The sequence below is a fragment of the Mixophyes fleayi genome, chromosome 4 (assembly GCF_038048845.1).
Source record: "Mixophyes fleayi isolate aMixFle1 chromosome 4, aMixFle1.hap1, whole genome shotgun sequence".
Classification (NCBI taxonomy): domain Eukaryota; kingdom Metazoa; phylum Chordata; class Amphibia; order Anura; family Limnodynastidae; genus Mixophyes; species Mixophyes fleayi.
Window position 1 is genome coordinate 144,536,064 of NC_134405.1, and position 26,492 is coordinate 144,562,555.

A 26,492-nucleotide genomic window follows, 5' to 3' on the forward strand; every position below is an offset into this window, starting at 1 on the left:
CAGCAAACCCCCAGACACCTCCAGTGACAAGTGAGTGCAGCTTCAAGCTAAACTGACGTTCCAATTCTGCAGGGTGCGTACACACTGTTCCATCGTTGTTCGAGATTTTCAGTTCAGTTAGAAAATCTCGATCAACAATTCCACGTGCTTTGGAACGATAATTGTTCTTCGTTCCAAGGTACATACTACTGTGATATCGAGCCAGTCAGTCACTTATCATTTGATTGTCCTGATAATCGGTGGAAGACAGAGTAGTGTCTAAACAGAGGACTCTAACTACAGAATAATCAAAGTTATGTGACTGTTAAACATGCTGAAAAACTGCTAAAATTTACCATTTTGTATTATCCCCTTAAGCAAAGTGGTAGCAGCCACATTCCTTATTACAGTACTAGGTGCTGTCAGTTACGTTGTCTCCTTTTATAAGGGCCCATCCACAAGGGTGCTTACTATTACAGTTTTTACTAATTATTTGTATCCAGTGCACAAAGTGGAAACTTAGAAGTGGCGGAATGAAACGTAATAGTAATGTAAGTGAATGGAATTAAGTTTTACAATGATGGCAGTAGGAGAAATGGCAGTATGGCTTACCACTGTATACACCTCCACTTCCACCACTGCTTGGATCACAAAAATAGTGCAGGCTAGAAATTAATTCATAGCTATGCCATGATTTACATGCTGCCTACACAGAAAGTAATAAAATGCATGGCATGCAGACATAATGCTGTTGGGTTTTCTCTCTATGGTGCATATTTCACTTTTATCTTTGTGGACTACACAGCATAGCATCTGGCTTGTAGTATTTTGCTGCCAGTTTATTTATACAGCACTAGCTGAAGTACCCGACATTGCCCAGGTTTAAATCTTCAAGTTACGTTATCAATGAGTTGAATTTAACGGTCAACCTTTAAAAACAATTAGCTGATTAGCAGCTCCTCCAACACACCCATACGGTGGCTGCCCAATGTAATTTTTTGTCTTTATATTAAATGTCATCCAAATCCATCCAGTGGAAGGCCCAGAACATGCTCCCTGGGTCAAAATTGTGCTCAGCGTACACCAACGGGAGGTCCGTCCAGAACCCTAACCCCACTAAAACCTGGCCAGGATCCAAGTGAACTACCTAGCATTGGTTTCATCCCATTTGGTGCAGGGGTGTCTGAATGCATAACCGGACAGACAAACAAACAGACCAATGAATTTTACATATAAGACAAGTATTTTAAGAAAAAAAAAAAAAAACACAAGAGAAGAGAAGAAAAACAACTAGTTTGAAGGAGATTTATAAATTTATGTTAGTTTACAATCATTTGGCCACATTTGAATATATAATTCTGTTGTAAAAATTAACACATCAGCCTGGTCCTCAGCCAGAAGACATTGTGGTCCTTCAATCGCATCATTCAGTCTGGCCACCAATTGACTGCCAGTGCCAATTTGGCCTTTACATATGTGATCCATGCATTTTTTAGAAACAGAAATATTTGCTATTCAGTTAGGTCTAACAAGACATTATGACTCAGAGTGGAACGAAGTACAAGGAGGTCTATAAAGGACTATATCAGCATTTCTAAAGCCATTAAATGATTCAGATTTAAATGCGCTTTTATACAATTAATAATTTTAAGTCAGAAGTAGTTTAATGACCTGAATAACTAACGTGTAATTATGAAGCTAATGAAATGTTAGTTCTGGATGGTCTACTGCAAGTAAAGGTCATAAAAGCAAAAATTTGATTGGCTGCTATGTAGTACAGGACAATTGTATTATGTCATTCTACCCACACTCTTATTCTTTTAAACTGAATATAGAAAATCTGTACTCAAATAAGAATATTTCTACAGTGAGAAGAGCTACAAATGTTATCTCAAAAACAAAATGCAAATTATTGTTAATTACTGTTAATGTGAAACAAAATCTCTACACTGCTGAGGGCTGTGCTGAAATGTAAATAAGATTAAAGTGAATGTGGATAATAAATTCCCAACATCATTTAAATCGCTCATTGACTTCCCAACTCTTTTGTGGATCCTCACACAATCAAACTGGAACATGTCAACTGCTGCAATCACTAAACGTTTGCTTTGTTTTGCTTCTGCTACCCGAAATAGTCAGCACATAAAACTGAAAGTCTGCTATAATTCCACTGAACTACAGCAGACGGAGGGTAAAACCAGCTCCATAAAGCTGTCAAAATGCTACTTCATGTTTACCCCGTCCTACTGGGAAAAAGCTGCCATTCTTCTTTTAATAATTCTTCCCGGCATTAATCAGTCATTGTACATTAGAAGCAGCAGCTGGAGTGTTCCGAGTGATAATGAAACCTGCAACAAGCCATCTTCAGCCGTCTCTCCCAGACAATAAGGGAATTAAAATTTCAATTTAAATGCAGAGGTCTGAAACACGCTTCAGTGGCAAAATTACTTCAATTAATGTGAACGGAATATAAAGAGATGACTGCACCAAAGGTGATGCAGCGAACCTAAGAGTTGTGTCAATTAATGAACCCGCAGCTACACCAAAGTGTGCCAGCTGCTAGAGGTGCACAACTCAGGATTTTAGTTCTGCTACACAAACTGACCATTAAGTCATACACTCAACCATGTACTAGCATCAGTTCTTTTACTCCACTGTGCCAGAACATGTTAGAATATAATGGAGTTAACAAGCACAAGAGTATTTGAGGAGAATGTCATACTGCAGGTCCCCAACACCTGTACAAAGAGATTGTTACCTACTCTCCAGTTCTCACTCATTCAGGGTTTCACATGTCTGGTTTCCTTTTTACAACACTGTTCGTGTTACAGCAAATTTAGGAAGAACAATACAAATGATGAGAACAAATCATGAAAGAAGTAAAGTGATAAACAAAAGGGAGATAGAGATAATGTAACACAAATATAATAAGGTCCAGAATCCAGACGTAAAAAAATGTAATGTGTAGTACTGACTGACAGTCATTGATTGTAACTGATTTGTTTTAAAGGTATCTAATAATATATTTCTAGTAAAACAGTATGTCTACTTTGGATAATGCCTCCTCACTAGAACATGAGCACCACCTATAGCAAACGGAAGAATAGGAGGAGGGTGTGGTCCCATTACCTGAAGTATAGAGCCAGGCTGTTCTAGTGCTGGAGGCCTCAAGAGTTGCAGGGAAAATTGGCATAATCCAGATCTCAGCTGGGAAGGTTTGAGAGTTAGAAGTCGCACACACTCTATTACCTCTATGTGGGGGCATGTTTGATTAACAAGACTCTGCCCAAAGGCCTTTAAGTGTCCCTCATAAAAAGACATACAATTGTTTTCACATCTCTAATTATATGAGCACTTGTGCTGCCAAAATGCAACCCTAGTAAATAGTAAATAACCCCAGTATTAACCGACTCTCAAGAGTGGCAATACCTGCAATAAACACAGGTACACATAAATACTACAGACACATTCCCAGGAGAGTCTGTTAATGAAGTACACCTCCTTTATCAGATTTGTAGAAAACATGAGGGAGTGATTAAAGGACATTCACTTATCAACTGATCAGCTCTGATAACACACAGAAGCAATAACATTACACTAAAGAAAGAACAGGGTTATTGGGCAAAGCATAGTCCACATTCAAGGCAGGCAAATATCAGTCAAAGTCACAAACAATCTGGAATTGTCAGCAAACCACGGCCTGACAGTGCTACACTGAAGACGAATGCTGATGGATGTAAGCAGTGCGCACTATACTGCACACATGCAGAAATACCCATATATTATTCATTAAAGAGGCCTTTTAGGAAATAAACATCACATTATACCCAAATTCAGAAAATATACTATGATAAGGATTGTAGTACATGAATGCTCATCTAGATCAGTGGTGAGGAGGCCAACTAGATTTTGAGGGTATGTAGGGGGGCAAACAACAAATAAATATGTGCTGTTCTTATATGAAATTGCTCACAGCAACAGGTGCCTGGGCATAATTTAAACATGTGTGCAAATATAGGAGTAGTAAGTTTGAAAAGAAAGGTTTGTCAGTATATGCCTTCAATATTATCCATGCACAAAGAGCTAGATCAGTTCTAGGTAAAGTCAGATACTACACACATACCAAGGACAATGCACTATTCTCAAACAATGCAGCAATCAAATACTTCACTAAGAACCTAAACGCATGCAGACTGAATATAATGTGAGTCATAACATTAAAAAAGGTTTATTGTACGGTGCAGAATAAGCCACTTCTCTTCATACTGCACACTAGGTTTCACAAATTAAAAAGCTATGAAGGCAGGAATTGTAATTCCCCAACAGCTGGCAAGCCAAAGGTTGCCTTCCTCTGCTTTATACCATGATACATCCACAACAACATACTCACCTGCCCCAGTCCACTTTCCACTTCTGCAGCTCACTCATTGTCTCATCCAGTTGTCCTGTCCGATACCTCAGAAGGATAAGACCAGACCTTTGTGGATGCTGTAAAAAGCCTTAACCAGTGACGGATTGCTATTAACACTTATTTATATAGTGCCAGCATCAGGGGCGGGCTGGACCGGGGGGCAGGGGGCACCCGGACCGCTCACTCTAGCGGCTGTTCGGGCCAGCCGCCTCGCCCCATCCCCCCAGTGGATGCAATAACTTCTTAATAATACCGGCGGCCGCATCACATGACACGCGATGCGACCGCGTCATTATGACGTGGCCGCATCGCGTGTCATGTGATGCGGCCGCCTGTGCGCCCCCCGGGCTGAAACCTGCCAGCCCACGCCTGGCCAGCATAGTCCACAGCGCTTTTCAATTGGGAACACACACAAATAAAACAAGACTGGGTACTAAGAGACAAAGCAGTAAGATGGTCCTGTTTGCAAGCTTATTATCTGTAGATACAACCAGGGCCTGATTAAGAGTTCAGGCTGTCTTAGGCTAATACGCTCGTAGCACCGATCTTTGTCACTCATTTCGTTTTCATTCAAATCTGAACTGTATAGCAGAAAAGAGGCATGAACAAGTGCTACTTAGAGTGAAAAGGGATGGGGCTGTTAGGTGTCTGTCATCATCCCTGCCCCTCCACCTCACTTATGGTCACGTGCCCGCCCAATAATGGCCCATTGTCTTCAGCCTTTATCATGGGAATACATCAAAAGTAAAGACATACTACAGTTTTCCTTCATATTTTCTTTTTACTTTGGAGGACAACTATTCTCTTATATTTTAAAATAGATTAGAGTATACTTTACTGTGTCACAATTTTGCACACCCAAAAATGTTGCAAGCACAACTCACCCCCCCCCCCCCCCTACCCCCAAGAAAAAAAAAGTCTCATGCCCTAGGATGCAGCCTATTCACCCTATTGGATAATGAGATTCACTTCTGCTCCTGACTCCTGCTGACAGTAAATTATCTTGATGTGGAGTTAATATAAGTGCTTTTATATCTTACCAAAGTGTGCAATAAATATGAATGTGTCCTTTAGGGATTTCAAGTAAAATATTTTTCTCCTCCTTTTATTTGCATAAACTATATTTGGCTATAGCAAAAGTCAATCAAACAGAGCAATATATTGTTAGCTGTTGCAGATGGACAGTGCTGGTCCCTACTGCCAATCAAACACAGATCACTTTCTAAAGTTAGTCAACACAGCTGACAGCTACAACTTCTGGCATGTGTCCCTACTGACTGGATTTCTAGTATGATAGCAATATCACTTTGGGACAACCGCCCTTTCTTCACATCACCCTCAATTATGGTATGCAGGACTGCACTTAGGGGGGTTTCCAGTTGCCTAGAACCACTGCACCCCCCTCCCATTCCACCCTGACCAGCACACTGCAGGAGTTTGCATAGTTTTATGCCTTCAACTTGAGCCAATTCATCCCAGAGACTGGGCAGATCCTGCTAGTACAATTTTTCCAAGATCGTTGGACCGGCTTAGGAATATTTCCCTCAGACGATGGTCTGTGATGTCGTCCCAGTTAGTGTTAAATGCACCTTAACTGTATAACCTTTTGCATTGCCATACCTGTTTTTTATGTTACTTGAAAACCTTTATAAATAAATAGATTTAAAAAAAAAAAAATGCTGTGAGCCACCCACTCTTGCTCCACCCACAGGTAAGGTTCTAAACACAAGGCTAAACTCTCTCTTATGAAACTTCAAGCCAATACAGATTGACATGTAGGTATAATCCCCCTTCTCAGTCTTTATCTGCCCCTTCTTCCATTCCTCCCTACGGATATTGCAGGGCAGACTGTAAGTAATGGAGCTTACATGCGTGAATGGGCGAGATTGAGATTGTGAATAATGCTGTTTTTGAATGGAATATGTATAGTTTGATTGTATGTGATATTATATTGACATTTCCAGCCATATTCATAATATTATTAAACATAAATATTACATAAAGATTAAAATAATAATCAGCACATGTATCATTAATTACCATTCTTTGAACATTGTGCTTCAGAGTGGCAATGGTCACTGGACACTTTTGCTAAAAGCTCAAAATGATAAAGCGTCGGTGAGAAGACCATAAACTGTGGCTTTAAGAATACCAAGGAATGATGCAAAACTAAAGAGCACCACCCTTTTAGGCAATGCCTGATTTCTCTAAAGAATAGAACATGGGGAGAAAATGGTGTAAAAATGTTCAATATTCCAATCAACAATTTCCCCAAAACAATGCAACGCTAGGTAACAAAAAATTTCAACTCGAGCACTAGTGGCATATTTATAATGGATGCAGCCTATCCAGTGCACATGGGTCCATAAGTCAGCAGGGCCACACGCCAGCCCCTTTAATTATGGGCCCACCCCTTACCCATCCAGCGTGAAGCGCCGTCTGGTCCTTCCCCAGCCACATTAGAGCTGGAGACTCATGTGATGTGGCAATAAACGGAGGTGATATACAGTAGCCCCTTTGAGAAACATGTCAGACAAAATAGACTGAAAAGAAGAGAACAGAAAGGTAAGTGATAAGAGAAACAGTATAGAACAGAGCTGAAAGATGGAAGTCAAAAAAGAGATTATAGTAAGTGGAGTGCTCTATACCTAGTAAAGAGAAAGAAGTATCAATTTGTTTGTAGTGTCAAAAGCAGCAAATGGAGGGAACAAAGGAGTTAAGAACAGAGGAAAATACTACTAATACAGACAAGTCAGACAGAAGGGGATAGAGACCGTAAAAGGAGACTGAGATAAACAGGGTTGGTATTCTATAACTAGACAAAGAGTAATTGAGCCAGATAAAAAGGGAAAAGGATTAGCAGGAAGAACATAAAAAGATAGGAAGTACATAGTCTAGATGAGTCATGGTAGTACATAGTCTAGGTGAGCCATGGTAGTACATAGTCTAGGTGAGTCATGGGCGCACCACACAAGCCCCTTCACTTGCGGACCCACTCTACACTCATCCATCTAGGGGAGCGTTGTTTGATCCTGCCGGAGTAGAAGAACTGGGAGCCAGTGCATCACATGATCCGGTACAAAAACTCCAAGCTCTGCTATTATTTTTGGAAAGGAAATGGGGGGATTAGGACTGGACAATGCATCTCTTCTAACCACCACTCTCACTTTATCTTGAAGGTAAGTGAAGGGGAGTGGTGAAGAGGGATTGGGAGGTGAACAACAGTAGTGGTGTTGTGAAATGAGATTGTGGGAGTGAGGGAGAAAGTGAGAAGACTGCGTTATTTTGCAGACCTAGGTCACAATTCCCTAATTGGTTTTCAGTGGCTGCTAATACAGAAGGTTGGGATGACATATCCGAGTTAGTGAGCAGTGACACACTTTACTGTTTGTAAAAGGCATTCACCACTTTACAGGAGGTAAATGCCTTTTACAAACAGTGCCCTAAGATTCCAGGACGCAGCAAGACATTAAGAGATCAGCAGCAGGTAATGAACGCTGCAAGAACAGGTAAGAGAGAGCAGCACAGTCTGCCAACGGTCCTGATTCTGGTGAGGCAGTCCCGATTTGAGAGGACTGTAACACTGTCACGGATATAAAGAACTTTAGTCTTGATTCGGGGACAGCTGGGAAATATGTCCCACTAAGTGATGGTGTGTACCATTTGTGTTGTATGGGAGAGGGATGGCCTGGGGGTGTTCCCATTCTTCATTTCAAAATGTTTGGAGGTATGCATATGGGAGAGCCCAAGCACTAATCTTGCACATAGACCCACTAATTTCCTAAAATACCTATGTCAAGCATATTTCAATTAACAGTTTACCTAAATCATACATATGCATATTCAAACTAAGAATATACCAATGAACCAGAATCAGTTGCTCAGACCACAATCTTACCAGCATGTCAGTGGCATTTAGGTAGTGTTTGCTGGCCATGCACTGTTCTAGCTTCTGTGGCACTTGCTTGATGTTCTCAATTTCATCCAAAAGGTTCAGGACATGCTTGTGCTCAATTCCCTCAATCCACAGCTTCCTCAGTTCATCACGCTTGCAATGAAGAAGCATCTTACAGGACAGAAGGTTCTCTTTTACCTGGAAAACAAAAAAAAATTAATTCTAACCAGTGACTTATACTCATCCAGCTTCAATTTAATCAACTATGGATTTTAAACATATGCTTTTAGCACCAAAATGTGATTTGTGTAGAAGAATGCAATTATAATTAAGAGGGTTGTGAGCAGCCTTCTGCACACAAATGAGAAGGAGGCATAGTTTAAAATGTCTGTCTTTTTATTGTATCTGCTTTAGATTAGCCTTTATGACCACCTCATTAGTTTGACTTAAAGTATATTAATTTTATTTTTTATACAAACCAGGTACAAGTATGCACCAGATAATTCAATAAAAAAGTGTTGTTTTTTTAGCTTACTGTAAAATCATTTCCTCTAAAGCCAATAAGGAAAATAGATATTACTACCTCCACTAAAAGGAGGCAGGGCACTTTAAGAATAAAACACCCCCTCTGCTAGCTTAACCCATTTCACTACTAGGAATGAATATATAGCCATTCGTTCCACTATATGTGAATATTTAGAGACACTTTTGGAATGCTCTCAATTAACTCATTGACTATTAAGTTATAAACCTCTATATTAATTACATTGAATTGTGGACACATTAGACTGACCAGTTACCTCATTAATGACACTAGTGACTCAAAGTGGGTAAAAACATTTTTTTCAATACTATTTTCTGGATCCTTACGGATCCTTTTTCATTGGATGCATATGATCTTATATTCCCGTGTGTCAATGTTTATGCAGTCTATCTATTGTTATACTGGGATACATGCTATGACAGGGTTGTCATATATGTCCCTTCCTCAGTGAGGTAATGGCTGACATACTCTAAGAAGGGAGGTCATACATCTTCCTTTGTTTTTTCCTGAGTGATATTTCACTCAGTGAAACTTCTGATGAAGGCATGGAAAAAAACTGTTTACTTCATAATACTTCTGGAAATAAGCTATTGGAGGAGAGTATGTGATGAGGCAGCAGACTATTAACACTTCATTCTTCATCCTGTTAAAAGAGGTTCTATATTTCTGGAGCGAACAACAAGGTAAAACAACAGTTACCAGTCACTCATGTTAATATAAAAAATGGTGTCAAATAAATTTAAAGCAGTGATATTTGATAATCACTTGTGACTATGTACAATGACATTTATTTTGACCATTTCCTGAATGTGTAAGTAATGTATTTATTATTTTTATTTTCTTAATAATCCAGTTATAAAACTCAGTCAATAAAAGAACCATGGACCTTTTCATTTGGGCTTGTTCAAACGTTAACATCAAAGCATGAAAAGCACTATAAAAACAGTTTAAACAAGAGTCAAAAGTACTGTTCCCACCATTGCTTTATCTTAGGCTTAATCTTTACATTTAATAGATTATATTGGTAAAAGTGCAATGCATGAAAAGGATGTGGAAAGTGTGGAAAGGGTGCATTTGTTTTCATGCATTATCCATCTTATGTTCTACCTTTTTTTTTTTTTTAACAAAAACAAATCAGTTAGTTAACAGATAAAACGGTATGCACTTCAATAAATGTTTTAGGAATGTCCACTATGTAGTTACATTTTAATACACATTTTCTTTTCCTCAGACTGACTGTCTTATGGCTTCCTTCCTCAGTTCTGCACTTTCACTGTCCAATTGTAATCTTTCTCCAGTTTCCTCCCTCTCTAATTTTGTGTTGATTTTGCTTCTCACTAAGTCTGGTATCTTCCTGTGTGTCAGCATATTTTCCTTTACTCACTCCTCTGCCGGACAATGTGTTTCCATTCTCCAGTTGTAGTTTTATGCCACTCTTTACCTGCCCGATCAGCGTGCACTATTTACCACTCCTTACAGGTATACAGTATATATAGATATATAGTCACTGGTACTGAACATAGTTTTGTGCAGAAACAATATTTTGTGACACTCTGACATGGTTGCTGAGACATAAGGCCTAAAACATACAGCCTTTAGTGAAAGTACATGAAGAATACAGACCCGCCTTTCTATGGAATATATTACACAGGTGAATGATAACAGTGCAGACAGTCTGTGTGACAATCACACATGTAATGGCAGGGCAGATCTACCACATAACCGCTGCTGACATTTCCCAGTTTAACATAGTTAGGATTGTAGGTGATTGAATGAGGCTTACACTGCTCAGCACCACATCATGCACTGTGTAATGATACCAGTAACAGCCAGAGGCTGATAATTACTGTATCTCTTAGAGGGGTTTTTTCCTAGGAGAGGCATCAAATAAGAGAGGAATGAGACACTCCTGATACAAACATTCCCCATCTCAATGTAATTAACCACAGGAGAGTAATTTCATCCCATGTACATGTACTGTTCATGCAGTAACAGAACAGTGGATGAATGGGAGGGAGCACAAAGTGATAAAAAAAGATGAAGGGTGTGAGATATATTCACTATACAGGTGTCTTCTCTCTATACCAGGATCCTGTTCCAAATAGACATGAGCAGATGGGTCTACACCTCATACCTCAGGTAGGGATCAAAGGAGACACTTCACGTCTCTATATTTGTTAAAAATGCCTGTCATTGCTCAGAGTTCTCCAGGACTGGCCATTGCCGAAGGGCATGTGGATTTGGAATAAAACCATTAGAATCTCAGCGTTAGCTGACAATATCCTATTACATATATCAAACCTGAAAGAGATACTTTGTCCATTGATGGGGAGAATCAAGGAGTTTGGCTCAATTTCAGGGTGCAGAGTGAAATGCACTGTTTTGAAAAAGAGGGCTGTATTAGACCATATTGTGCTACAGAGATTTCCATCAAACAGTGAAAGAAAGTTATAACACATTTAGGTAACCAACTCCCCAAAAATCACCATAATCCTGTGGTTCCCAAACTGTGCGCCTAGGCTCCCTGGGGTGCCTTGGAAGTCTCACAGGGGTGCCTCGGCCAGGGCCAGTGGAAAGCAAGGCGGGGAGGGACTACTTGGTAATTATTTTGGCTTAGGGGTGCCTTGAAAAAAATTTGGAGACCCTAAGGGTGCCTTGAACTGAAAAAGTTTGGAATCCACTGCCATAATCTATAGAAACACAATATCACAGTAGTAAAAAAAAACAGGAATAGAGAGATAAATGATTGGAGTCGTCTCTGGCTATTCTATCTGTGGAGGACAAACCTTATAAAAATTTCTCAGGTTTTTACATAACTTCAGATATTAATGAAACCATTAACACACAAAGATAATGATTATTAATTTGGGAAAGCAAAAGACCTTCAATAGGTTTGAGTATACTTCAACCATTTAGTTTTAATAGAGGGATTAATCTACTGTATATAGCTATATATAGTCATGGGGCACAATTAAGATACCACAGATTGGCTTCATGAAGAAGATAATGAGGTTAATATATAATACAATTCTCTTCTAATAATTAAGCAAAAGTTATAGTATTCACTGAAACAACTATAAACTCAATACCTATATCTCTTTAATCTTGCCCCTAATGAAAAACCCAAACTTTCCGGAACATATGGCAACCGACCCCTTCACTGTATGGAAGGGCATTGGAATTACAGGCATCAGACTTTTAAATAGACTAACTAAGAAACTGTTAATATTTGCACAAGTGCAGGAGAAATATGAAATTATCAGACCATTTGGTCTGGTGTATCTGTAGACTCAAGACTATGCTTGTGGCGCCTCAAGAACACTGTCACATTTGGATTGGAGCAACCATCTGGATTGTTTATTGGCTAACAGTTTTCTAACACAACATTATATTTATTTGCATGACAAATTCACACACGAAAAAACAAAAACGGGACTGCAAAATGAAAAAAATGCTTTCCATCACTTTCATGAACATATTACTGCATTCAATATCAGATTCAATAAGAATACTCCCAATAGCCACATACATGAAAATGTTTTGAGTATTTACCATAGAACTTATCTATATCTACACCATGGAAAACACCATACTGTGACAAATAGTAGATGAAAGTTTACTGGTGTAAACTTTTGTGAAAGGGATGCTCAGAAACAGGTTAAAAAAAGTCAAACATCCAGTCATGCAGATTAACACTCTGATATTTGGTGGCCATAGGAAACTCCTTTTTATACTACTGTATTCAATAAATGTGCATATTATTCGTGTTGAGTCGTAAAGGGACTTTTAAGGTCAAGTGTATAGTTGTGCTCCAGTGCTTGTTTTTTTTCTCTTTTCTTTAAGTTAGCTACATATCATAATTTAAGTTTAAAATCAATGAAGCATTAAAAATAAGGTAAATGGCTAAATGTTTTAGTGTGAAAATTCTGATATAGTCAGGAGGCAGACCATTAAGTCATATGATGAACACAACACTCAGTGTTATTAAAACTCAGCTCCATTCTATTGAATGTCTATATAACTAACTCTCATTTAAATCCTCTACTTGTTGAGCAATCTAATGGTTTGATATAAAATCCAAGGTGGTATGACATATGTAACAATCATTATTGGAGTCTCATGTATAGTCTGTGCTGCCTCACCTGCTTGATCTTATTGCGGGAGTTGGTGATACGCTCCGTTATGCTCTGATAAGTGCGGATAGCAGTGGTAAGCTCTGTAAAGTGCTGCTCAATTTTTTCATCCAGGTCTCGATCACATTTCTCATAAGCTTCCTCCAGGCGGCCTCTCTCAGTCTCTCTGTCCTCCACATCATCACTAGTTGAAAGGGTCCTGGAACAAAAATGGTTACAATAGTCTGGGTGTATGAGATATAAACTAGATGCATAGATTTATACTTGCTTTTAATAAGATGCTTAAACAGCTCAGAAAGCTATTTTATTTGTTCTGGTATCTTTGTTTACAGCCTCTTAGAACATATTAACAGGGAAATTGAAGAGTGAAAGTCAACCATACCCTTAAATTGAATTTTCCATATATAACGCATGAAAATAAAATGCATTACTCAGACTATCATTATGAACCTTAATTTATATAGTGCCAACATATAACACAGTGCTTTATAGTTATGCTTCCTGTTTTCAATATAATCCTCTGTTTGTGGCAGTGAACTCAAATCAAACTGTAAATCTATGCCTAGTCTGCTTGGGAAAGCCATCTTATAAAAAAAAAAAATGCTGTATTTGAAAATAAACTGTTGACTTTGGTAAGTGCATTTTTAAAAGCTAGAAATAGCAGTTTCTATGAGATTTTCTTACTTATTCGGAAGTTATACTTTAATTGACCAAGATGACAATTCATTAAAAGACCATTTAGTTAATAAATGGAAAATATTAATACAGTAAAAGACTTGACAATGTTTATTTAATTCAGTGACTCTTAAGGGAGTGCCAGCTGCAGTTTACCACAGTGAAAAATGGCTATTTTCGTGAGAAATTTTCCACTGTTGAAAATTGCTACTTATACTGAACATGTTTCTGGCAAATATGAGATCTAACATACAAGGAACAAAAGTTACTTAAAGGCAGTGAATACACTTTGTGTGCCAGCTAATGGTCAGAAATGATTGATTTCAATTGAGCTGCATTTCTTTGCAGAGCTTTATCTGTGAGGCTAAATATCTGTCTCCTACCAGTCCCTGGACTTGAGACAGAGGGTCCCTGGAGACCCTACAATAACATTTAGTGGATGCCGGTGGGAACATATATGCAGCAATTTTCAGCTGTGATTGTTTTCTGACATTATCGATGACAGATATATCAGTGACACTATTGCAATACTATACTAAAGCTTGAGAGAATGCAGGACAAGTAGAAGACTAGCTCATCCTCATGTCTCTTGTAAGAATATCCTGTAAAATAAATAAACAAATAAAACAATTGGTAACATCCTTTAATGTTTACAATGTCCTGTGTATTCAGAATCGCTTTCTGTCTTATTTTTTAGATTAACAGCCGAAATATCAAAACATGTCAAAAGTAAAAAAAAAATATTTTAAAAAGTAGATCAAAAGGTTTTTAAAAGGGATGAGTGCCACAAACATAAAATTAAATGCACTCTCTTATTATAAGAGCCACAATCAGCACTTGAATCGGTAAGTCCCTTGTGCATTATGATTACCAAAAAAATAATCAGACAATGCCTGGGAGCACAAGTAAAATGAAATGTATAGCTTATTAATTATTGAAACCCTTTTTAAGACTCCACCGAGTACCTCTATGTTTTGTTAAAATGCATCCCAAGGATGCTATTAGCCCCAAACTTGTCTGCATGTTTCTCCATCACAAATTCACAGTATGGGACAAGTCAGAGGCTTCAATCCTCCAAAGTTACCACTAGTAAATTTTAATTCCATCCTTAAAATCTCCAGGACAGATTATTAAATATGTCAACTGTCTCTGTATATTGCACTCAAGTTAAGTGAAATTATGCTCTCTATAAATAATCCCTTTGTCATAACGCACACACAAACTATAAACTTAATGTGAACTTCTTTCAGCTCACAATGCTAGCAGCAGAAGCACAAACATAACTAGGTAACCGTTACTAATTTATGAAGGCTATTCACTAACCAAGTCCCCTAAACTTTGCTTAGATCAACAGCCCAAAACACAATGGCAATGTTCATCCATTGCCTACAACATAAATCACTTCCTCACAGATAAATCACACTATAAACCAATAAATCCAATTTCTTTTTACAGTCAGTGGATTTGATTCAACTCATATGCAGCAGAAACACAATGATGAAGGTTTTCTTACCTCCTGTGAACTTTTGTACCTAACCCTAAAGTATACTAGCACATTCAACCTCCCAGTTCTGTTAAGTTGCCCGTGATACCAGCCCACAACCTAAAACACAAGACTTAGTGGGTTATGAACAGAGGGCAATCTCCAAGTGATGCATTAATAGACACTGGAGGTCAATTACAAAAGAAGTGTGTATGGGGAAGACTTGCACTTTGGTGCACAGGGTTATCAGTAGTTGCTGCACCAAAGCTGAAAAACAGATTGACTAACTGGCTTCTTTTAGGGGACTACTAGGCTGATAAGCATAGTGTTCACATTGCACCCACTTATTACGTGTCATGATCATGAATAAAGCATTACAAGAGCAGTGTATACATGTTTCCTGTATATGCTATCTGCCCGATTTTTACCATGGAGGCAGTAACACGTTTCAGCTACGGAACAAATAAATTAGGCATTGAAAATGTATGTAGAATTCAAACATGCAATACAGCAAGTGTAACAAGAAATCATCCAAAGTTTATCATCTTTATCCCATTACTTCCCCATAGGTACTTAATTAAATAATCTGATAAAAACTATAGTTTGGACACGACTCTAATCCTGCAATCCCTAAAGACCTGCTGCTATTGACAGCACTATTGCCACAATTTTGGATACTTATGAGCATTACGAACAGTCATTAACTAACCTGCCAAGTGTGACATCTATTGCTTAAACTACACAGCAATACATGTAATTTCCAGCTAAATATGTGCTCTATATTCATTCCATAACTAAAAAATCACATTAATTAAAAATGCTGATCAGTGGGAAATTCAGTCAATTTCAAAGTCTTGAAAAAAGCAAAATAGTGCTCAGAATATTGGTGGAGCTTATTTCCTAAATTTTATCAAAGCACCTTGGACTTTGAAGTTGCATCCCATGTATACTGGAAGCCAGTATTCTTGGAAAAATAGATATATACCAGTATATCCTAAGGATACTACAGAAGAGCCCATCTGTTTGATCCATCCATTCATCAGTGAACTTGTTTTGTCAGCACATAGAGCACAGCATTTTCTCGGTGAAGCAGGTCAGTACTTTTTTTTTATTAACTATCCCTACTAATTTATAACATGAATGCAACTTACATAGTGGGTTTCAATACAGTCCACAAAATTGAGTTATCTGCACTATCTGATGTGCATTTCAAGCTACTTAACAGAACTGGGAGGTTGAACGTGCTAGTGTACTCGTGTTCAAGTATGGCTGCCAGCCACACACAAAGACTCGCAGCATATCATCTGATGGCAGAGGAGGGGGGAGGGATGATTTCATAGTGCACCCAGCAGACTGAGCTCAGAGGGGCATTAAGAAGGCTCTCTGCTCACTACATCATGTGACTGTGACTGAGTGCCATGCTTGTCACAGGACTGTGCAACCCCTGCAGAATTATAAATAATTGATAGCAGTCTGAAGAAACAATGGTAATTACCAAGATTCTTCTTCCACAGTGATTTATATTAGAAAATTTATGGGATTGCTGCTTTAGGTAAAAAATAACAGTTATTGGAGTTCAGTAGAAGACAGGCACTACTAACAATAACGCTGATTACATCTAATCATAATTTGCCTGGCAAACAAAAAATTCAGTGAGTTAAGCTAGGAACAATGACAATGAGCAGGATGGAAAGAGCACTGCATTGTACACTGGCAAATTCATACAACTATAGAATATGATGACAGAAAATAAACTTGTTTATTTCAGTTTAAAATAGAAGTAAACACAAAAATATCATATGTATTTTAAAACACCCCAGGATTTTCTTAACAAAAATTGGACTGCACTTAGCTATATAAATAATTGATCCGCACTCAAAGATTTAATGCAAAGTAGTTATATTAACAAACACCATACTTTAAAAAAAAAAAAAAAAAGTGTGGCATTGCCACTATCCAGGTATATGGATGTGTATACATTGTGCACCCTATGCTAATAATATGTGAATGCACAGACACTACAGTAATGCCAACATGACTGCTTTATATGATCATAACACATCAAATTTTTAATAGCCATCTAGTTTATGCACCATACAAGCGAAGATCAACCGAGATATTGAGAATTACATCACCCAAAATTAAGAGAGTACTACTGAGCAATTGGTTAATCTAGAAACCCAGGAAGCCTACACTGCTGACATTTTAAAATAGATTTCAGGGACTTTTCCTGCCGATTTCATCAGTATTGTCTCTAGAATAAACTTTGACACACTACAATTCCTATCATGACATTTATTGAATACTGTGTCATTTTACGTAGCATAAATACATATTAACAGTTAAGGCCTATGGAACAAGAAAGCATAGTGAGAATTAATTCTTATATGCAGCATAAGATGAACCATATTGTGAATTTGGTAATTATTAACATTCTGTGACATTTCCTGAGGAAACCAGTGGACTGCCACTAAAAAGTGTAATGTCAGGGCCAAAAATATTAAGATATCCTTAGGAGCAAAACTTAAAAACACTGAGCTTTAAAGGGACATCAGCAACATGCCTTGCAGCATGTGTATGTTATGGGTGTCCAGCATCCCACTCAGAGAAAGGACTGTCTGTGTAACTACCGTACAAACTAAAACCTTCACAGGTTGAGTTTTATTTGGCAACTGTCACTAATTCCCAGGGACAGCCTCAGGTTTTAAATGACTTGTCTGTGAAATGTCCACCTATTTCACGACTGACAATCATAACCATAATGATATTCCTCTTTTGTTATTAGACACAATTGCTAACACCTAGCATTACGTCCTAGCCTTTGTAAGTTAACATTTACAGAAGGGCAATATTTAAATTTAAAAAAAGAACACTTATCAAAATCAATACATATGTCAGGATACAGACTGTACTGTGGGCACTGTACTTAGGTCTCTCTCAACAGCAAGGCGCTGGATGAACGAGTGACAGAATAAAGTACACTGTCCTGCTACCTACCTGATGACAGATATAAGTAAGCCTGATGGGTCTTTGCTTTTGCTGATTTGGCCTCTGTATGCGGACATGTTTGCTCACTATCTTTTCTCCTAACACACCAAAACACTGTCAGACAGCTACCGCGCAGCTGCGGGAACACAGGTAGCCAATAGAATATCAATGTGCAAACAGGTTATCCAACCAGGACCTGGACAGGAGGGCGTTTACTCGTGTATGTGGTCGGGAGTTGTAGTGTAACATAAACCGAGGTATTCGCTGTAGGGCAGTAACTCTTGCTCTAGAACTACAGAGACCGTCATGCAATGCGAAGCCGGCAGCTTGAATATCTTTATTAAGCGGAACAAACATACTGTCAGTGGTATGTTAGGGTGGCATGCAGATACTGAACTGTAAATTGTAAGTAATAGTAACATATTGTATTGGTTAATAAATTACAGACGCGGTTCCAAATTTTAGAGCGTCTCAACAATACAGTCAATATTACTGTTATAAATTCAATAAAAGACGACCTAATTTGTACAATGTTTTACAATTATAAAACCTTAAATAATGAATACATACATTTTTGGTCATAATTTTGTATTTACATTGCAAGCAAATGCTCTAAATTGAAGATAAAGTTAGCCCTATATGAAGTTGTGGATAAGTAACTGACTTTACGCTCCTGACTTCTAGCATTCCTCTATACCTAGGAACAGGGGCATGTCAAAACTATCCATACCCCCAGAGTGGGCAATTTTAGGTATCCCCACAACTACAGCAAAACTAAGAGAAGGAAGCAAGAAACTTCTCACTATCATAACAGCAGTAACCAAAAACTGTATTCTTCTACAAAGGAACAAATAAACCAACCAACTTTTCAATTTTTAAAGAAAAAAATTCCAATTTTTTAAAATAAGATTGGTTTGAAATTGTTTAGAATAAAGCACAAAAAGGGGGGCATTTCAAGTTTGGAAAAGCTTTATTGAAACACTGTCAAACACAATTAAGTTTCAAAAGCTACTTTCACATAACAAGTTGGTAGGAAACCAGAATACTGTTAGATGGCTCTCCAATTCAAATGTAGATTTACCTTGATTATAACGAGAGGCCTGTGTTTGTCCTGTATTTCTGGTCTGACTTATCATGCAATGACCTAGCTCTTTATGACTTTATTTGCTTTCCTGTAACAATGACTTTAACACCATTTATCATTTACAAATCTGTACTGTCTGACCATGGTAAATTCTTGACCGATACAGTGTACCAGACCAGATTTTGGTCTGTTTCTGACCATCCCTCTAGATCAGGCCTGGCCAACATGTGGCTCTCCAGGAGTTGTGAAACTACAAGTCCCAGCATGCCCTTCCAGCTATCCGCTAGCTATCTAGTGGCAAAGCATGCTGGGGCTTGTATTTTCACAATACCTGGAGGCCTGCTCTAGATGGACTTTGTAGTTGTAATTTTATACTCCAACCATAGGTGCAGATGTATCTTGGGTTTCTGCTGTCCACCAATGCAGAAGTTAATTAATCCTGCTGCATTCTCCAGCAGTTAATGAGAAAAGCCTGTTGCCAGGCCTTTAAAGCTGTAGCTTTCACTATAGTTGTAGCCAGATACTTGGGTGGTGTCACACTAATGGTAGCAGAGATCTACTTGCTGGTATTCGTGCTCCTGAATCTGGGGACATGGAGTCGCAGTCTAATGCACCCCTGGTCTTCACCAGGGACCCTGCGAGGAAGTTTGGAATTAGCCGCGAGGGATGCACAGGACGCAGTTCTCCAGTGCAGCCACCAATGAAGTAGAAGCAAAATGGACAGGTAATCGATAGGCGATGCATAGGCAGAGAGACACGTCTTTCTTTTTTTTTTTAGAAAAAAAAAGAAGCCTGCCCCCGCAAGAGAAGTAGATTTCCTAATAAAGCCACACTCCAAATTTTTGCAAATGTACGGAGACATGGCTTGAGTCTCAGGCAGAGAGAGGGGATAATTCCTACCCTTGGGGATAGCTTTCCCAGGAATCAAGACGATGTGGCAGTCCTGCGGATGGTAAGGCGGCAATTTCTCAGTGGCAGTTTTGCTGAAGACATCATCAAAATGAGCATAAATTGCCAGTAGAGAGGGTTCCAGAGAAAGGACATGACAAGAGGTACATAACAGTAGCTAGACACTGTGAGTGGCACGAAGGTTCCCAAGATGTTACTTATGCGTGAGACCAGTCAAACTGGGGGGAGTGGGTCCTAAGCCAAGGCAAACCCAGAATGATACGGTTAATGGTCTGAGGCAGCACCAAGAAACTAATACCCTCTGAATGTAAGACTCCTACGTGTAGCCAAACAGGAAGGTGATGCTGGTAATGGAGTCATTGAAGACACGGTTCACTTCCACAGCAATAAGGGATAACGGCTGCTGCAAGGACTGCAACGGTAGATGGAGCTTGAAAACCAGAACTGAGGAGATGAAGTTCCTGGCAGAGTCGGAATTCATACAGGCAGATGTAAGTATGGACTCACTAGGAGTGTCCAAGGTGACAGGCATCAAGAAGTCTGATCTTTTAGAGGTGTAGGGAGAGGATCTCCACACTCCTAGTATGGCCTCCCTATTAAAAGCTAGGAGGCAGCGTTTCCATGCTTCTTTGGACAGGTGGAAAGTAGGTGCCCAGGCTCACCACAGTAGATACAGAGTTGGTTTTTGAATTGCCTCTCTTGTTCCTTGGGAGTAAGGGAGTGACCGATTTGCATTGGCTCTTCAGGAGGAAGTACTGGGTTCTGGAATTGGGGGATAAGATGTGGGACGAAGCGTTGAGAACAGTCTCTCTCCTGGGTGCCTTCCCTGAAGCAAAGATCCACCCGGATGAACAGAGAGATGAGTGGGTCCAAATCTGGCGAGAGTTCTCTGGAGGTCAACTCATCTTTAATCCGATCAGTGAGACCTTGCCAGAATGTAGCCACCAGAGCCTCGTTGTTCCATTTCAATTTGGACGCTAAAGTTGCACCCTGGCAGAGATTCAAAAGACAAGATGCTGCGGAAGACACGCGTCCAGGCTCATGAAAAATCTTGTAGGTGGTTTCTGTAAACCTGGTGGAGTTCTGCAGTATAGGATCATCTCGTTCCCAAAGATACAAAGGGGTAAATGTATCAATATGCGGGTTCTTCAACACCCGCGTTTTCAGCCTCTTCCGCGATTAAATTTCAAGCGGCGCTGCATTGTAAAGGGTTAATTTCCCTTTACAATGCAGCGCCGCTTGAAATTTAATCGCGGAAGAGGCTGAAAACGCGGGTGTTGAAGAACCCGCATATTGATACATTTACCCCAAAGTGCAGGCCAAGGCATGACCAGAAAGCAGGGAAATAATAAAGGCTTCCTTGGCCTACTCAGAGGAGAAACTCTCAGGATTCCATTCAAATTGAATAGCACACTGGTTGAAGAAACGTCTGCATTTCTAGGGGTCACAGTCAGTGTTGACACAGGCCTTCCCAGGGCGCGGAGTCTAACGGACCACCAGGTCTTCACCAAGAACCGTCGCAAGGCGGGATAGGTTTTGTTGCCGGAGGCCCACAGGTCGCCACTCCTAGGTTAGCCCCCTGACATAATAGATAAAAAACCGGTAGATGGGAGATCCAGTGAACAGACTCTGTGGTGGTAAAGCTGGGCAGGATAATTATCTGAAATATGTCAGCACTGAATGAAGACTGCTGACGGGTCTCAGTGGAGTTCCTGGTCGAATATACTGAAGCTAACCACATATAGAAGAGTCGCAGGGTTGGATACCCAGGAGCATAGCCGCGTTGGATACACTGGAACACAGGTAATTAAGAATATAGGAATAGCTGGGTCGGATACACAGTAAATCAGCTGGGTCGGATACACCAGGGAGCGAGCAGCAGAATGATCAAAATGGATAGCCGGGTCGGATACATGAATGTCAACCGGGTCGAATACACAGTGGACACAGGCAGCAGGATGGGATTTCTATATCATGTACTTGTTCATTTTCCAAACAGGGACCCAATATTCCAGGATCCAGACAAGCAGCAACTAAGTTTAGGACACGAGCACCAGCAACAAGTACTGAAAGCAGCGAGAACAGGTAGGAGAGAGCAAAACAGTCTGCCAACTGTTCTGACACACTCAGTCAGGACTTTGTCCTGACTGTAGGGACAGTTGGGAAGTATGTCCCACTTCACGCGGCTCTGCTCTAAAAGGGTGAGCTGTGTGCACCTAACAGTAGTGCACGCAGCAGTACCCGTGTATATGATGGGGATAGGAAAAGTTGAAAAGCAGCCAACCACTGTCTAAAATTATAGCCATGCCCCCATGAATACTGGTCATGCTCACTGGCTGTGTTGCATGGAAACCCCTTCCTCAAATCCTGCGTTTGCCCCTGCCCAAATAGGCTTTTACATTTCTCTCCTGTAAACAGAGGTGAGGATTCCAATGGCCCATGGCTGAAGACCTGCTCTCACTTACCCTTGATCAAAACCTCTGTGTTCAAATAGCAGGGCCCTGACCGATAAACTAAATCAAAGAGAAAGGCTGGAGATACAGGTACCATCTGGCTAACCTGACATTACCAACTTTCACGGAGTTTAAGATTTAAAAGGAACATGGTCTGTTACTGTGAAATAATATCCTATTAAGAAAACAATGGCTCACTGTACTGGCATTACTTTTCAGTTACATTTTATTTCCCTTAGGAAGAGCTTTCTACTACTAAAAAGAACTGGGTGCTCTATGTTATCCTGTATCTGGAATAGGACCTTTTGAAACCCAAATTTGGCCCATCTTTCTGTAAGAAAAGGGCTGTGAAAAATCGTGACTCCTTAAGAATGGACTTCGTGATAATTTAGACTTAATGGAATCAATGGACTCCAAAGTCCACAGGGGCCACTTCAACAAATTAGGTTATTATTTAACAGATCTGTTAAGATAGTTGTGGAATGAACCTCAGGTAATACTGGGATTCTCATTGCTTCTGAAGGAGATCCAGGTTTCATTGGTGTTTCCTCCCATAAAACAACTGAAAAAAAAGAGTAACCGGTGAAGCCTGGGATACCTCCTGGATAGTGAAACATAGAAACGGTAGCAATTCATAAGCATTCACTTTTATGCCTCAATAAGCATACTTTTCCATGCCATACCATGCATATCAGAGTATTTACTCTTTGACTGTACTGTTCATGGTGCATAACAGTGTGATAAACTGTACTATACAACAGATTCGCCTACTGACTGTAACAGACTGGTAGACTGTAGAGGCTGTGTAGCAGGCGGTAAGTAGTTCTTCACAAACTATAATGAAAGTATAGTTTGCCACAGAAATTCAACTAATTTACTAATAAAAGAAACAAAGAACAACAGCTATTGTTGTATGAGGTTCTGGTCATTGGACACTGACAACTGCACATTCCTTTTCACTTACTGCAATGCTAAAGTTTAAGTTGAATAGGACTAAGAGGTCTCATCTGTATACAGCCCCTATAAGGCCCTCACTCCTACCAATCTTTGCACAACAGAGTTGGAATTATGTTTGTCTGCTGGTGCTTCTAGAATCTTGATTATTCTTGATTATTTATCAATTTCAGCATCGTCCCTCATAATTCTACATACTCCAGCCCTTCATATTTTGTCCCTCACAATTCTACCTTCTTAAACTCATTGACCTTAGCTTTGTCCTTCACAGCCCCTCCTCACAAGACTAAACAGCTTGACCGGTCGTAGTGTATGATAGCTTCCCCAGTCAAATAATTCTCTTCTAGCAGCACCGTCACAGTATGGAACAATTACCAAATACATTTTATTTTTATTTTTTTTGCTTGATTGTTAACAATTGAAATTATTTTTTTACTTTATATAGTAAAGGTAATTGCCAAGTATTTCACAACATAAAATAAAAAATGTAGTTAGCAGAGCACAACAATAGAGTCCATCTGTACAGCAAATACAATGTATCTAAAATGTTCTCTAACATCCTGTTTCGCTGGAGTGATATAGAAAGTCAGAGTAACCTCAATTCAATAAAGAAGACAGCAATGTTCTTTTAATTTGGGGATACAAATGAAACATGTTCAACATATACCACTTATGTCCTTTGAGGTTCAGAATACAAGTACTTTAGCTCTCCATGCTATTTTACTCTGTTAACAGTAGGCTTTAGACATAACCTATATGCTTCAGTAAGGAGCACACATTAAATGGGCCATAGCGAACACTTTCTGGGTCATTGGTTGTAGTCATGGGCTTCTGTGTTTTATGGTGTCTAGATGGCAGGGGAGGTATAAGGTGTTAGGTCAGGGAATTTTTATGATTGTGCTCACTGACTGTACACTATTAATTTCCCTAATCCAACCATGTGAGGCAATACCATAATTAATCCTAAACAGCATTTTAATACACAATACAAGAAAATAGATGTTTTTATAAATATATTCTTTCTTTAACTCTTTCATAATTGGATAAGTAGCATGAGAAAATCAACTTTCACATTCTTCAGATTCATCAGTTTTTACAGTTATGTATCTTAATTCGTTTACAAGTTTTGGGACATTGTTCAAGATATTTATTTTGATATTTAAAGAGGATACCATGCATAAAATTTCACCTATGTCAATTCGCAAAGATTTATTCTATTTTTATTCTGAGATTATCTGTACTTCTGGACCTGCTCTTGGCCAATTGACTATATTAGTAGTTATTATTTTTTACCTTTTGCAGATATACTTTTACAATGTTTGTCCCATTACTCAACTAGACAAACCAAAATAAACTTCAAGCCAACAATCAACCCTTGCACAATAGAGAAGAGAAAAATATATGTGCCAACTAAATAGGATTTTACTGGTAGTCTGGACAACGTCTTCCACCCTTAAAGATCAGCGCCCTAGGCTGCAGCCTTGTTAGCCTATTGTGTCATCAGACCCTGATTATCTTAGAGCAGTGGTCAGGGAACAGTGGTAAATTACCCCAAATAGAGTAAAAATGAAATTCCTGGGGGTAATGCTGCTAATTGACTTGCTGTCAGTTGGATTGTAGACCCCTTTAAATGTGAAATTGCTGTTGTACCAGAAGAGCCTCAAGGGTTGGCAGAGGCACTTCTGGAGCTTCGATGCAATAATGAAGCACGTATTGCATTTGAAAACAAAGCAGATCTGTCATATTTTTGGATGTCAATAGCTGCAAAAGCATTCAAAATTGCACATGAGGAGGCAGTCAAAAAGTTGCTGCCTTTTGCAACAAGCTACCTTTGCGAACAAGGATTTTCCACTCTTACGAACATAAAAACAAAGCAGAGAAATCGTTTGGACGCTGAAGACTGTATCCAAGTTGCTCTGACATCAGAATGCCCCAATATTGATGCTCTCGTGTCAAAAATGAAGCAACATCATTTCTCAAAATCCTGAAGTTTTGAAGTTGAAGCTTTCAAAGAAATTTTGAATAGATTCAATAAAATTATGAATTCCACTAATTAATATTATATGATTTTCGTCCTTTCAAATCAAGGGGGTAACGTCTGCGTTTCTAAATATATTTCGGGGTAAAAGGTAGAAAAGTTCCCTGACCCCTGTCTTAGAGCGATAGCTGCACAGTGACAATGTAGAAACGCAATGAACAATTGGGAAGTGATTGAATGTCACTTTCTATTAGAAATGGTCACTGACCCCCGTGTTTTGGTTTTGGATTCGGTTTTGGATCTGGATTACCGTCGTGTTTTGGTTTTGGTTTTGCAAAACCGCCATTGCGTGTTTTGGTTTTGGTTTTGTTTGGTTTTGTTTTGCTATTTTGTTGGAAAATCAATGTTTTTTGGGCCTAAAATAACCCAATTTAGTGCTCCAACTGTATTAGAGATAAGTAATCTAATTGTAGAGGTAATAAATCATCCAAAAAACAGTTTAATTCTTCGTTGGTAGGACTTCATTTATTCTACACACAAAACAGATTGTCTTCCTCTCCATCTATGCATATTGGCAATGCAGCCATCGTCTTTGGATGTATATTACACCCTACACTTATAGTTAAATATGTAAAGAAATGGAAAAAGGCAGTTTGCTTTCTGTCTCTATAGGCCCCCCTCCACTGGTATAAAATACAAAAAAATTCAGCCGTTATAGACTGTACAATATTAATTGAAATGGACAAAGCCAGTTTGGTTTCTGCCTCTATAGGCCCCCTCCACTTGTATAAAATACCAAAAAATTCAGCCGTTATAGACTGTACAATATTAATTGACATGGAGAAAGCCAGTTTGGTTTCTGTCTCTCTAGGCCCTCCTCCACTTGTATAAAATACCAAAAAATTCAGCCGTTATAGACTGTACAATATTAATCGACATGGAGAAAGCCAGTTTGGTTTCTGTCTCTCTAGGCCCCCACTTGTATAAAATACCAAAAAATTCAGCC

At 39.1% G+C, this 26,492-nt stretch overlaps 1 protein-coding gene across 1 annotated transcript in view; it reads right to left on the reverse strand.

Annotated features, from left to right (window-relative positions):
- Positions 1–18,233, reverse strand: part of EXOC4 (exocyst complex component 4) — a 356,359-nt gene extending 338,126 nt beyond the window's left edge. The window contains exons 1-3 of the mRNA XM_075208546.1: positions 18,118–18,233; positions 12,972–13,161; positions 8,289–8,483 (exon numbers count right to left, since the gene is read on the reverse strand). Coding sequence (XP_075064647.1) covers positions 8,289–8,483; positions 12,972–13,161; positions 18,118–18,185 — 453 coding nt within the window. The 5' untranslated portion in view covers positions 18,186–18,233. The remainder of the gene's footprint in view (positions 1–8,288; positions 8,484–12,971; positions 13,162–18,117) is intronic.
- Positions 18,234–26,492: the final 8,259 nt, after the last annotated feature.